The sequence below is a fragment of the Ctenopharyngodon idella genome, chromosome 6, assembly GCF_019924925.1.
Source record: "Ctenopharyngodon idella isolate HZGC_01 chromosome 6, HZGC01, whole genome shotgun sequence".
NCBI lineage: Eukaryota > Metazoa > Chordata > Actinopteri > Cypriniformes > Xenocyprididae > Ctenopharyngodon > Ctenopharyngodon idella.
Genome location: NC_067225.1, coordinates 33,462,596 through 33,476,845, shown reverse-complemented (window position 1 = coordinate 33,476,845; position 14,250 = coordinate 33,462,596). Strand labels below are relative to the sequence as shown.

The window sequence follows — 14,250 nt, the reverse complement described above, 5'->3', positions numbered from 1 at the left end:
CCACCCCTTTATTCTGTGTATGAATTAATTAAATGAGGAATATTGTGACGTGTTCGTTCCCGGGAGAAAACTCAAGACTACAATGGAGGCGTTTTGTGCTGAAAAAGGGGGTGACAGCAGTTACCAGGTTAAATTTGACACTTTTTATCAGTGTTGCAGTAATTCATATACTACAAACTTCATATAAAATACATGCCAAATTAAACTCACTCATTTTCTGCAGGTCCATTCACTGACCTTTTGTTGAATCAGAACAAAAGCCCGACTTTCAAACTCTATTTTGTATCCTATTCATGCAAACCGGCGTGCAATATGATTGCTGGGTAATAACGTGGTTTTATCTCCTGCACAAGATAACAGCATTACCAAGCTGCCATACGCAACTTTTGTCCAGGAGAAAAAAATGAATAAAACATTTTCTTTTTGACTCTGCAAACATTCAGAGATCAATGAAATGCACACACACTCACAGTAAAGCATTCACAGTCATTATATGATAAGAATTTAATTAAAATCTTTATTTCATTACATGTGTTACATTCAATATCCAATGTTCCTTTTGGACACATATATGATGATGGCATAAATAAAAACAAGCGTTCATCCGTTGTGCCGTCCCTAATCAATAGTATAAGATGAGTGAGCAGAACTTCACACCCGCATATTTACATAGAAAGTCAAACTTTATACAAAGTCCATGCCGTCAATATTTACACACGGAAAAAGAGACGCCGTCGAGCAACCATCCTGTGCGCTGGATGTGGGTCGTTACAGTTTGTTCTTACAAAAAGAAACGTTGTGTTAATAGGGAGCTTCTGAGCACAAAAACGGGATTTTTAATTCTCTTCCACATGAATAACCGGAGATCAAAACTGGCGTTGTGTTTGGGTGACGCCTCATTATTCTATGACACGAGAGGTGATCACCGTATATAAAGGCATTTTTATAATGAAAACAGAAAAAAATAAATACAGGCCAACCAGAATGAGGATGGAAACGGGAATATTTTGTATCTAAAAGTGCTTTCTAGAATATGAAACGACAAGGTAAACAGGTCAAATTGACGAATTCAGCTTGATTTGAAGATAAAAATGCTGAATAAATGAAACCTGGCGAATGAGAAAGTGGGAAAAAATGTGAGTCACAATATGTGAGAAAAACTAAGTAAAAGAAATAAATAAATGATAAGCCCTTATAATGTCTTTCGACTGAAATGCATTATGGGTCAAAGTAAAGTCGCATCAATAGCCAATAAGGACCTGCCCGCTGAAAAGTTTCTTTGCTTTTGGCAATTTACGGCATCAAAATGTCAAGCCCTCCGTCGTCCTCGGACACGACCGAATATCTGTTTCTTAGTCATTCCTATTAAAGCGCCAGTGAACAATAATAAAAAAAAAAGTTGCGACTTTTTATCTCACAATTGTGAGTTTATATATCGCAGCTTTTTTCTCAGAATTGTGAGATATAAACTTGTGAGAAAAAGTCAGCGGACAATTTTGACTTTTTCCTTGTAATTCCGAGTTATAAAGTCCGAATTGTAACATATAAACTCACAATTGCAAGAAAAAGTCATAATTGTCAGCTGACTTTTTTAATATATTGCAATTCTTACTTTTTTCCCCTCACAATTGTGTTTATATCTCAGTTTTTTTTTCTCAGGATTGTGAGATATAAAATCGGAATTAAGATAAAAATAGTCAGAATTGCATTATATAAGAAGTCAGCTGACAATTCTGACTTTTTTAATATATCTTGCAATTCTGACTTTCTCACAATTGTAAGATATAAAACTGTGCGAGAAAAAAAATTGTAATTGCGAAAAAAAGTCAGAATTGTCAGGTGACTTTTCTCGCAATTGCAAGTACATATATCTTACAATTCTGAGTTTATAACTCACAATTACAAAAAAAGACAATTGTGAGATATAAACTCGAAATTGCAAGAAAAAACTATCTTGCAATTTTGTCTTTTTCTCGGAACTGCAAGATATAAAATCGTAATTGCAAGAAAAAAGTCAGAATTGCACACTGACTTTTTTATATCTCAAGGTTCTGACATTTTTCTAGCAATTGTGAGACATAAACTTAATTGCTTCTCATAATTGTGAGATAAAAAGTTGCAATTACCTTTTTTATTTTTTATTTCATGGCGGAAACAAGCTCCCATACATTCCTCATTGTCTGCAGACAGCAATTCTCGGAAAGAAAGCAAGCAGTGCTGAGGTGAGCGCACTGAAGGACATGATGAAGAATGATCTGAAGATGAAGACGACGTGTGCAGGAAGGAAGCTACTGGCATCACATCATTGGCTGCTGGAGATTAGTGTTCATTTCAATAGTGCTTCTACAGGAAACGGCTTCACATGAGGACGTTCTTACTGTGGCAGTCCTTCAAATAATAAACATGATCAAATAAAACGTCATTCATTGTGAAGTACAGTAACGGGATGAATCTCACGAAACCGCTCAACGAGTCAGATTTCACTCCTAAAATAAATTATATTTTGTTTGAAGAAAAATAAAGCCTGTTTTTAGGAGTTAAGATGGTTTTTAACATTGATATTAATTGACATTCTCATCAACACAATGCAAAAAACTCATTACAGTAATGTGCAAAGAATAATGATTTATTATTTACATTTCAAAGTATTTATAAATCATGGTGGTATTTGTTGCACTGCTTTTTAATTATGCCAATTTAAAATGAAATAAAATAATTGTACTACAGTGTTTTTATGGTATTAGTGTAATGAGAATCACATTTGAGAATAATGAAAATTATTCTATATAAATGATTATTTATTAAATTAATTCTAAAAGTAATTTATTATAAACAAAAAAAATACATGCAATGTGAATTTGGGGGAAAATGAGCTTAAATGTCATGAAAATAACGTCTCAAAAATCATAATAAAAGTGTAATTAACAAGAAAAAAAACAACAACCTAAAAACAGGCTTATTTTCTTTATGCAAAATATAGGAATATATATTTTGCACGAATATAATTTATTTTGGGGGTGAAATGTAACCTTGACGGTTTTTGTGAGATTCACAGGAGAAATAAAGGCTCCGTTTTAAGATACGGAACAATAATCATCCTGTCAGGTGGGCACTGATCGTGTAGAGGTTAAGTTGATCAAGTATTTGGCCAATCAACGTTAAAAACGTAATTCACCCAAAACCACCAACTCGAGTGCAGATTAATTCCACCTTCGTTTGCGTTCGTCTGCGTGTTTGTTTATGGGTTGAGGCTCGTCTCACCGACCTCCATGAACAGCGAGGTGTAAAACTCAGGCTCTAGCTGTTTGTTACGATAGCGGTTCACGATTTCTGCGATTTTCTGTTTCCGCCGCACGTGTGGTGGGCTGTAAGAGTCACTTTCGAGACGTTTCCTCCGACATGCGTTTATAACAGTCTGTCGCACCAGGAATCCTGGAGAGGGCGAGAGAATGACAAATTCATGATTCCAGACTTCAGTTTTCACCCATGGGACACACACACACACACACACACAAACAAACACAAACATACCCAGTGATCTCCTGCTAACCACCATGTTGTCCACTAGAGGAATGACCATGTTGAATTTGCCCATAGCACCATGTAGTTTGATCCGGAACAGACCGGTCTTCAGTGGATGGATGAAAACTATGGGAACGTCCTTCTCTGAGGAGCTGGACCTGAGAGAGAACACGTGAGGGCGAATGAGATCATGGTCAGGGATTGAAATCAATCTTACAAACTGGAACTCTTACATTACCTGGAAGCGCTGCTATTGACGGCCGTCTCCACCCCGGTGCTCGTCTCCGCCAGTAACTCCGACACAGGAAAGTTTTCTGCAGGAAAAAGGACACAAGTAAAACTACATTGAAAAAAAAAAAAAAGTTTAATTTCACAAATAATTACAAAGAAACAACAAGTAATACATTGAATTTTGAATCGGAAAGACTGTACCTATGTCATCGTATCGCTCAACCCACACGACCAACACTTTGGTATCCGGTCCCAATGGTGGTATCGGCCGGCCGGACGGCAACTTCTTGCTTTTCACTGTAGGGGACTGACCGCAAGAAATAAACATTATTCACTACCGCTCAAATGTTTGGAATAATTACGATTTTTTTTGTGTTTGAAAGAAGTCTCTTATGCTCACCAAGGCTGCATTTATTTGATCTAAAATACAGTAAAAACAGTAATATTGTGAAGTATTGTTACCAATTAAAATCGATTTTTTCTATGTGAATATATAGTAAAATGTAATTTATTCCTGTGATCAAAGCTGAATTTTCAGCATCATCAGTGGTCTTTTGTGGCTTTTCGAATGCATTCGACCACATGAGCGTCTACACTACGAAAGCAATCTGGTCGAGTGCGTTTTTGACTACCTCTGGAAGTGGTCAAAAGTGAAAAACCTCAAAACGTTTTACACCATGTTTACACTTGTATTTAGCGTTGTCCACTTGTGATACGATCGACCAAAACGCACCTTAATACCACATGGAAACAGGGCCGCAGAGATGAATGGGTGAGACTACACAATTTGCTCACTTTTACATAATTTTACAAAAACGAAAAATCAGCTACAATGAAGAACACACACAGAAATGGAGGAGTGACACCTTAACATCTACGATGGAGAACAAGTGAAAACACACACACACACATAACACATAACAGCATGTTCAGGTTTGACTGCACTGCAAAAAATGCTTTTCTTACTTAGATTTTTTTGTCTTGTTTCCAGTCCAAATATCTAAAAATTCTTAAATCAAGAAGCATTTTCTAGACAAGTAAAAATGATTGTCTTGTTTTCAGAAAAAATAAGTCAAAATTTAGTAAGTTTTTGCTTAAAACAAGCAAAATAATCTACCAATGGGGTAAGCAAAATAATCTTATTTTTCGGTTTGAAATAACATTATTTTGCTTAACCCATTGACAGATTATTTTGCTTGTTTTAAAACAACTCACTTAATTTTACAGTGTGTAATATTGTGACAATTGCAAAAAAAAAAAAAAATCCTAAACTTTGAAAAAGAGTCATTTTATTGTTATAATATTGATTTTATAATGTCTAAACAAATCTAAAAGAAAAGCCATTGAGTAATCCTCTGTAGCCATCTAGTGGCTGTAGTTAAAAATTCCTGTTATTTTAATTTTAAAAGTGTTTGTTTTCCAGTAGATGGCAGCAATTGTCCACTAAACCATCACCAACAATCATCATGAATGAAATTGAGAAATTTTATATAAATGTATATATTTAAATTATTACAAATTGAGGCAAATAAATAATAATAAAAAAAATTAAGCGCCCAAAACTGCACAACTTTACAGTAAAATATTAATAAAGTGTGTGATATTATGTTATAAAAAAAGTTACATTATGTTACAAAATCACATTTTACTCTGATAATGTAAGGTAGTTGGACAAAAAAAGGAATATTGTTGCTCTATGTGTAATAACATAGCAAGCAACATAGCATAATAGATAAATTAGCATATTTTATTATATGCATATTACTATAATGAGATGAGTGATAGCTGCATACATGCCTTTATCTCTTGAATGTTTCCCCTCTTCCTTTTTCCTAAATTGAGCTCCTGGTGGATTAGACCTTTTTTCTTACAATAATTTCAATTTGTGTTGATTTTCTTCTCCCACACCCCCTCCTGCTCTCCCTACAGACGTTACCTCAACCCAATCCCCTTCTCGTACTTTTGAGTGAGAGTGAATGAGAAAACAAGATGGATGAAGTTCGCCACCCCTGTCTCGTGTGTTTTATTGCTCGATAACTCCTGAGAGACACCACAGACTGATATACTGGCCAGCTGAAACCGTTTAACCAGTAAGTGCCTCATTACTGAAGTGATTTAAAAGCTCAGAGGTCTGAGAATGAGATGAGAAGTTACCCGTTGCACAGGTCCCATGTTGTCAGAGTGGTTGGGAAAGAGCTCCAGCGTGAGGTTGGGCTGTTTCAGTAAACTGGGTAACAGCTCCATCTGAGAGTCCGAGTCTGCCGTGGGGAAGCTGTGCTCCGATGACTCCGCTGCATTAGGAGAGAAATGAACATTTGTCATATTAAATAAATCAATATTAATGCATTAAACGGGTTAAACGCATTAGACTAATGGAGAAATCAATACGGCATTAATAGTCCTCAGCAGCATGTGACAGAAAAGACACTTCTTGCACAGCCGCAAACATAATCAACCCTAAACGTGATTGAATACAGCAACAGAACAGCGTAGTGTAGAAACAAAGCAGGCAGAGAAGTTTACCGGATGAGTCGCTGAGAGACGGTACGACAAATGCGATTTCTGTCAGAGCATCTGCGTAGTAAAGCACCCGCTTCTCTCCGTTAAACACACCACCGCCGGTGTCGCCCAGAGTCACTGAATCATCTGCACAAAAACAAACACATGACACCTCATCAGCTGCTGAGTCATTCCACGAAACCGGTACGATTTGAGTCCCTCTGACCTTTTTCAGTGTATTTTATCTATTCAAAACATATTTTTAAAAGCTTTTTGTATTAATTGAAATGTCTCCTTTAATAATGTTTAAAAACATGACATACATTTTATCTTCATATTAGAAATTATTTTGTTTTTTTCAGTTGACACCACCTATTTTGTCATGTCCCTCAAGGCCTTCGATGAAAGTATACTTCTGATATGAATAATAAAATGAGAAAAAAAGTCCATTCATTTTGCCATTCCCATAAATATCCATCTGTGCTTTTTTGCTGGTAATGTTTTTTTTTTCTAAGTAAATTCATGATTATTCATTAGAATCACATTTAGTTCCATACCTCAGTAACCCCTCAACCCCGTTACACAAACCATTCTCCCCCTATAAGAATAATGAACTGATACTTATGTGACATCATTAATAGGAAGTGACATCATAGAAGTCTTCTGAACAACACTGTGAGCAGACACAGGCGAGTTACCACCTTCTTTAATAATTATAACTAAATTATGTTGTGAAATTGTGTTTGTCAAGCTTAACGACTCAACCCCGTTACATCAATTAAAGATAGAAAACTATTACTTGTGAAAATTATCTTTGTTATTTCAACATTATTCATGATTTCTTAATATCATGCATGCCATGCGCTCTCCGTTTATTCACTAGATTTAGAGCGGTGGCCAATTTGGACAAAAAAAAAAAAAAAAAAATCCACAACCCCATCACACCTACATTTTTATTATTATTATTATTATTTTTTGTTAACTTTTATGAAAAAGTAATTTAAAGTTTGTTGAATTCTGTCTGAAATGTTCAGAGCAATCATAAGAATACTGACATTCTGAAGTTAAGCCTTTGATAAAAAAATGTTGTCACAAAAAGTGCCCATTTCAGGCTTTAGTATAGCAAAAGTGTGAAATTTTATGTAACTTTTATATTTGCAATTACTGAATTAGTGTGAGGGACATCTGATTAATAGGAAAATGTTGATTTTATCACAAATACATTTTATAATAATATTTAGAGAGCTCCCATAGTGTCCATAACTTAAAATAATGACCAATAATAATAGGGATTTGATGCCCGAGATGGGAAAATATGTTTTTCTGGAAGTTAAATATGTCATTAATGTTGTGGGGTGTTCAGAAAAGTAATACATTTTGGTAAAAAATCTAAAAATGTGTAAGTCCAAATCGTACCGGTTTCGTGGAATGACTACATCATTCCATATTATGAGCATCATAATCATTTAATGTTTTATCTTTATAGTCTGATCATGAAAAGATTGTTTGTATGTCTTCAGATAATCATGTTGACTTGTTATATTTGCTGTAAATTATGTGCATTGTGATGATTACATTTATAACGATAGGAAATGTGTGTGTGTACCTGGTGTTTCAGCACCGTTGGATGTGTTGATGGTCCAGCTGGTGAACACACTGCCCGTCCATCCCGGATGCTGCCCGACCTCCACCGGCCATCCCAGAGACAACAGCAGCTCCAGGAAGTGTGGCTGCACGTTTGCCGATGACTCCACGTTCCTCAAGATCTACACACACAAGCTCATTAATATTATATTAGTTGTACTGATTTATGCACATCTGTGACTGTACACGAGCTTCATTAGCTGTGCAGTTTCACAGCAGGGCACTTATGAGATTTCACCTCTTGACTGCTCTTCTGTCCAGCCTTCATGTAGAAGATAAACACGGTGTCACACGGTCGGGACGGTAACAGGTCCAGGTATCCGATGTCATCGAAAAAGCCTGACACAGATGAGTCCAGAGCGATGAGGTGAGGAGGCAGTCGACTGTTTCCTGGCTCCTGAGAAAACACACACACACACGATATTGTGATTTTGCTTAAATATTTTTTATAATACATTTTAATAATTAAATTAACATATTATTGTGCAAAATAAGTGTTATTTTAGTATTATAGTTTTTATTATTATTTTGAATTACTTTTTGAATTTCTGTTTTAGACTAATTTTAGATTTTAGCCGTTTTTGTCAGTTTTTTATTTTTTTTTATTTCAGTTTTTGTATTAGTTATTTTAATAGTTCAAGTAGAAAATGAGAATGAAAACTTTAAGTATTTAGTTTCATGTAGATTCATGACTTTCTAAAATATCCAGGTTATAAAATGTTCAAACAAACTCTTTCCTTAAAAATCACTGGACTACATATAAAAAAAAAAGTTTCGGTGTTCATCCAAACACCATCTTTAGTTGTAAAAACACAGGTAGTAACTATACACATAAGTCACATGATCCACACACATGTAGTCACATGACTACCAAGTTGTCCACATAGTAAGCAGTGGGGAATACCATCAGCTCTGGCAAGTATGCATCAAGTTACTTCCTGTGTTTTAACAAATGAAGATGGTGTTTGGATGAACACCGAAACATCTTGTTGTTTCTTTTCATGTAGTCTAGTGATTTTTAAATTAAGGTTTTGTTTGTTTGTTTGAACTACACAAACTCTGCTGGCTGTCCCTTCTCATACCTTAAGCGCCTCTAGTGACAGGAAGCCGAAGTGCGAGAGGAAGAGGCGTGCGGTCTGAAACTCTTGAGCAGGAGGTGGAGGTTTACAGTCTGTCAGTGGGTCTGGGAAGGGTTTATTCCTCCATAAGTCCTCTGTGTAGTGCTCCAGTTTGGTCTCATAATCTATCTGCTTCCCCATCACGGCTCGCAGCTTATCGTGCTGCTGCTCCAACTGAAACACACACACAATGAAGATCAATATAGCATGTACTTCGATAACACACATAATATTACAAATTACAAGCCTAGCAGTGAGGTTTCCACATATAATGTGAAGTGTGTGATGCTGAAGATAACAGAATGTTCTGAGGCTTTTATACCTCCTTATCCACAATGTCATGGAGATCCGGGATGCTCAGGTCAGCTTTCACAAACGGAATCTTATCCACTTCTTCTGGGAACGGTCTGTGCTTGACGTTAAACCGAATCCCTACGTCGTTTTTGGGAATGGGTCGGCTTTCAGGAACAAACACTTGCTGTAGGAGAGACGGATATAAAGAGACAGTATGAGCTCATAATCATTCCCAAATACAGAATCTGAGAAGCCACATTCTCTCGAAGGACATCGTAATAGAGTGCATTAGTGCCCGTCCACTTTTTATCAGTAGCGTTGGTTCCGCAAGTAATTTTTCCATTAATTTAATAAATCGAAAAGGCATCATAATGAACCAAGCCAACCAGCTACAAGGTGAATCACAACATTAGAAACAAAAAAAAAGTATTTGAAAAGGTACAAAACTGTGAATTTAATGGCTTTTATAAGAAAAAGAACTACAATCCCATGAAGCATTGCGAACATCAATCAAATTAAAAACAATGTAGACATAAAGACACACGTTTAAATATTTTGAGAGCGAAAAAAAATGAATGAAGGTTTTTACTTCTGGAACCCAGCTGTTGCACTCATTACAAACGACGGAGAAATATAAAAATATTTATTTAAAGTGGTCGATTATATCTATTAACAACGATAAATTTATTGCAAAATATGCATATGTATATATATATATATATATATATATATATATATATATATATATATATATATATAAATATTTAAGTATTCTGACACCTTGATTAAGTCCTTTGCGATGCTTCATGGGAGTGGGCATTACCAGCAAGCTCTTTTGCCATGATTTTTCAGTACAGCATCATGGGTAATGTAGTTTCACCACATATTCAACAATTAAAATAAGTTAAAATAATGCTGAGAAATGGCTTCAACAAATGCATATACCATCGATTATCAACCTCGTAGCTCATAGTAGGTCTGTCTTTAAAGGTTTTCATTAAGTTATCATTAAAGAATACTTCCGGAACCCGACTGTTGCACTCTATTGCTTCAATCTGACTGGCTACTGAAAGCACATCTCTGTTCTGATTGGCGGTTGATGTTGCATCTCACCTTCTGATTGGCTCTTGCCCCTCGAGGCTGATGGAAGAGCTGCATCGTCCATGCGTGTCGACCGGACATGCCTCTGATTAACATGGTGACTGATGGACAGGGATCTGCTGACACGTGCACAAACATATTAACAGGAAATCAGAGCTGTAATGTACTGGAGGAATGAAATGTGACGGGGGTTTTCCTCACTCTGTTCGTTTCCCAGCGGCTGCTCCAGCATGGCGATAATGACGGAGTTATCCAGGACGAAGTATCTGAAGTTACTGTGAGACGTGGAGGTGAGTCGGGAATATTTGATCAGCGTGTCCTCGTTCAGCAGACTGCAGGGCGAGGCGGGGCCGCTGGGAGACGGGAACGCACCCAACACCTGCATTATACTGGAACACACAGCAGCACAAATCAAGAGAGGCGTACATATCGTAAGAGAAAAATCAAATCAATGATTGTTTATGAAAGATGCTCACCATGATAACGTGGCCTCTGCAGCATCTTTGACCCTCATAGACGCCGGGTTGTGCTCTTTGTCTCCTTTGTACTTCACTTCCTGTTCGCCAGTTTTGGACTTACTGCCCGAGATACCGAGTTCGACAATTTCCAACACCTCAATCAGGCAATCCTTAGACACAACAGAAGAGTATACAAGACTGACCTCTTAAAGCTTTGTTGTGGCTTCAGTAATAATCTCTGGTGCTCAAGTTTTAGCATTTACGACCTCTAAACAGGTCCAGTTGAGGTCTGACTGGCCGTACCTTCTCATTGAGCATGTCGGGGTGTTCGGTGAGCCAGACACACAGGCAGTGGAAGGCAGCGACGATCATGGAGTGCAGGTCTCTGGAGTGGAGCGGAGCGGGACGGCTGCACTGATACACGATGTAACTGCACACAGAGCTGACCGCACGCTTACGATCAGACGACTCCACGCTCACCTTCACCTGTCCGGAAAACAAACATGCATTTTACTCATTTTGTACACAAACGGTTTAAAAGCTTTTGAAAGAAGTCTCTTCTTCTCACCAAAACTGCATTTATTTGACCAAAAATGCAGTAAAACAGTAATATTCTGAATAAATATTGTGGAATATTGCAATAATTCCTGTGATGGTAAAGCTGAATTTTCAGCATCTTTACTCCAGTGTTCAGTGTCACATGATCCTTCAGAAACCATCCTAATATGCTGCATTTATTTGATCAAAAATACAGTTAAAATTGTGAAATATTATTATAATTTAAAATTACTGTTTTCTATGTGAATATATATTAAAATGTAATTTATTTCTGTGAGCAAACCTGCATTTTCAGTATCATTACTCCAGTCTTCAGTGTCACATGATCCTTCAGAAATCATTCTAATATGCTGATTTGCTGCTCAAGAAACATTTATGATTATTATCAATTTTCAATTTTATTTTTCAGGATTCTTTGATGAATAAAAAGTTCAAAAGAACAGCATTTATTTAAAATAGAATCTTTTTTAACATTATAAATGTCTTTACTTTCAGTTTTGACAAATTTAATGCGCCCTTGCTGAATAAAGGTATTACTTTATTTATTTAGAGTCATTTTTACCTCAAACTTTTGAATGGTAGTGTATCACAGTTTCCAATTAAATCTTACAAACCCCAAACCTTTAAATTGTAATGTATGACAGTTTCCACGAAAACCTGAAGCAGCACAACTGTTTTCAACATTGATAATAATCATAAATGTTTCTTGAGCAGCAAATCATCATATTAGAATGATTTCTGAAGGATCATATGACTGAAGACTGGAGTAATGATGCTAAAAATTCAGATTTGATCACAGGAATACATATATTCACACAGAAAACAGCTGTTTTAGATTGTAATAATATTTTACATTTTTTACTGTATTTTTGATCAAATAAATGCAGCTTTGGTGAGCAGAAGAGACTTCTTTCAAAAACATTAAAACTCGTAATTATTCCAAACTATTTAAAAAAGACCCTCTGGCTATAACCATTTTATTCTATATAAATGTGCAGATGAATCTGTCAGCGCACCTTGGCGAGGCCGGCCAGCAGCTCGAGGGCGGCCAGTGAGATGCTCATGTCGAGTCTCCACTGGGAGTTCAGTCTCTGGGTGAGCAGGTGGATGCTTCGGATCAGCAGCCCGGCCGCCGTGTCTGTGTGGAGAGCTGGGATATAACACACAGCACGCCACAGACAGCGGGTTAGTAACACACACACGCACAACGCAAGCCAGGCACAGAGACATGTGACGGCAATGATAAACCATACACATGAACACAGACCAGCACAAGAACAAGTTACAGACAATGATGACCATCTAGTCAAGCAAAATCATAACAACAAGCCGCGTTAGGCTTCATTTGACATCATGCTTTGAAAATAAATAAAAAAACATTCATTATACAGAACAAAACTGGTTAAAGACGTTCGACAGCTTTGGGCTTAAAGAAATGCACCATCAACATGTTGGATGGACACCATTCAACTTCTACAAACATGCAGAGATGCATTACGTCACATTCCTGGGATGCACTTTATGAATGCTTTAAAGGGGTCATATTATGCTTTTTTACATTTTTAATCATTAAAACTGTTACTGTTTGATCATTAAAAAGCTCTACAAAGTCCCTCCAGCGGGAGTTATTCTCTGTATCAGTGTCACTGTTTCTGAACTCTCTGAAACGAGTTAGTTAGTAGTGTGTTGAAACTGGTGGTTATGGTAAGGGGCTTGACCAATCACAACACACTGCTCCAGCCGACCAATCAGAGCACATTGTGCTTTTCAGAAGGAGGGGCTTCATAGAGACAGGAATGTTATTGACAGACTGGGAAGAGAGGAGCTGCAACAATGGAGAATATGGGGAAAATATATGTTTTGGGAACATTTAAGCATGAATACCTGTGCTAGTAGAGGCTAAAAACAACAAAGACTTTGACCTAACAGGTCCCCCTTTAAAAAAAAAAAAAAAAACACAACTAGACAAAAAAAAAAAAGGGGGGGGGGATGGATTAGTTTTATGATACGTTTGTGGTGCTTTTATGATGTTACTGTACTGTATGCTTTGACCGAATGAAAAAGAGCAGTGTGAATCCAGAGAAAATCAAAAGAAAAATCATGTGGGATGGCACTAATAAAATAAATTAACCCACACTCTGGTTGGTATGGGAAATGTGAGTGTGAATATAATAAACGGGATCATTTATAGGATATGAGAGTCATTCTGGGATTTCTGCTGATTAATAGTTCAATGTGTGAAACCTGTCATTTACATTTATGCCTTTAGCAGATGGTAAATGCATAAGAGCAACGAAAGCAATTGGTCAAAATCAAACAGTCTGAAAGCTCAAACGCCTCTAATGCAGCTCAGATGCGGCGGTCGGTTCTGCATAGTGTTCCTTACCGTAGTCCCTCATCAGGGCCTGGGCGGGACGTTCGCTGTCTGGAGTTGTGGCCTCGGAGCTGCCTGCGCTAGCGTTGCTGATGCCGCTGTTATTGCGACTGTGGCTCTTAGCCAGAGAATGGCTTCCATCCACACTGCCCTACAAAACACATTCACACCAGCACTTTATCAATGCCATTTTTAAAGGATTAGTTCACTTCAGAATTAAAATTTCCTGATAATTTACTCAGCCTCATGTTCATGTCTTTCTTTCTTCAGTGGAAAAGAAATGAAGGTTTTTGAGGAAAACATTCCAGGATTTTTCTCCATATAGTGGACTTCACTGGGGTTCAACGGGTTGAAGGTCCAAATGTCAGTTTCAGTGCAGCTTCAAAGAGCTCTACATGATCCCAGACGAGGAATAAGAGTCTTATCTAGAGAAATCATTGGTTATTTTCTA

The 14,250-nt window shown here is 37.0% G+C and overlaps 1 protein-coding gene across 5 annotated transcripts in view; it reads right to left on the bottom strand.

Moving 5' to 3' along the window:
* Positions 1 to 489: 489 nt before the first annotated feature.
* The window catches only part of ralgapb (Ral GTPase activating protein non-catalytic subunit beta), a 36,606-nt gene continuing 22,845 nt past the window's right edge, over positions 490 to 14,250 (bottom strand). For 3 of the 5 annotated variants that reach the window (XM_051896160.1, XM_051896163.1, XM_051896161.1), the window contains 16 exons: positions 13,812 to 13,950; positions 12,442 to 12,575; positions 11,171 to 11,353; positions 10,886 to 11,037; positions 10,611 to 10,798; positions 10,422 to 10,525; positions 9,337 to 9,492; positions 8,979 to 9,188; positions 8,135 to 8,293; positions 7,859 to 8,018; positions 6,277 to 6,399; positions 5,908 to 6,044; positions 3,955 to 4,060; positions 3,761 to 3,836; positions 3,532 to 3,680; positions 490 to 3,432 (listed from right to left, as the gene is read on the bottom strand). In XM_051896160.1, the coding sequence (XP_051752120.1) occupies positions 3,239 to 3,432; positions 3,532 to 3,680; positions 3,761 to 3,836; positions 3,955 to 4,060; positions 5,908 to 6,044; positions 6,277 to 6,399; positions 7,859 to 8,018; positions 8,135 to 8,293; positions 8,979 to 9,188; positions 9,337 to 9,492; positions 10,422 to 10,525; positions 10,611 to 10,798; positions 10,886 to 11,037; positions 11,171 to 11,353; positions 12,442 to 12,575; positions 13,812 to 13,950 (2,370 nt within the window). In that variant the 3' untranslated portion in view covers positions 490 to 3,238. The remainder of the gene's footprint in view (positions 3,433 to 3,531; positions 3,681 to 3,760; positions 3,837 to 3,954; positions 4,061 to 5,907; positions 6,045 to 6,276; positions 6,400 to 7,858; positions 8,019 to 8,134; positions 8,294 to 8,978; positions 9,189 to 9,336; positions 9,493 to 10,421; positions 10,526 to 10,610; positions 10,799 to 10,885; positions 11,038 to 11,170; positions 11,354 to 12,441; positions 12,576 to 13,811; positions 13,951 to 14,250) is intronic. The other 2 variants (XM_051896162.1, XM_051896165.1) reach the window with 1 other exon arrangement.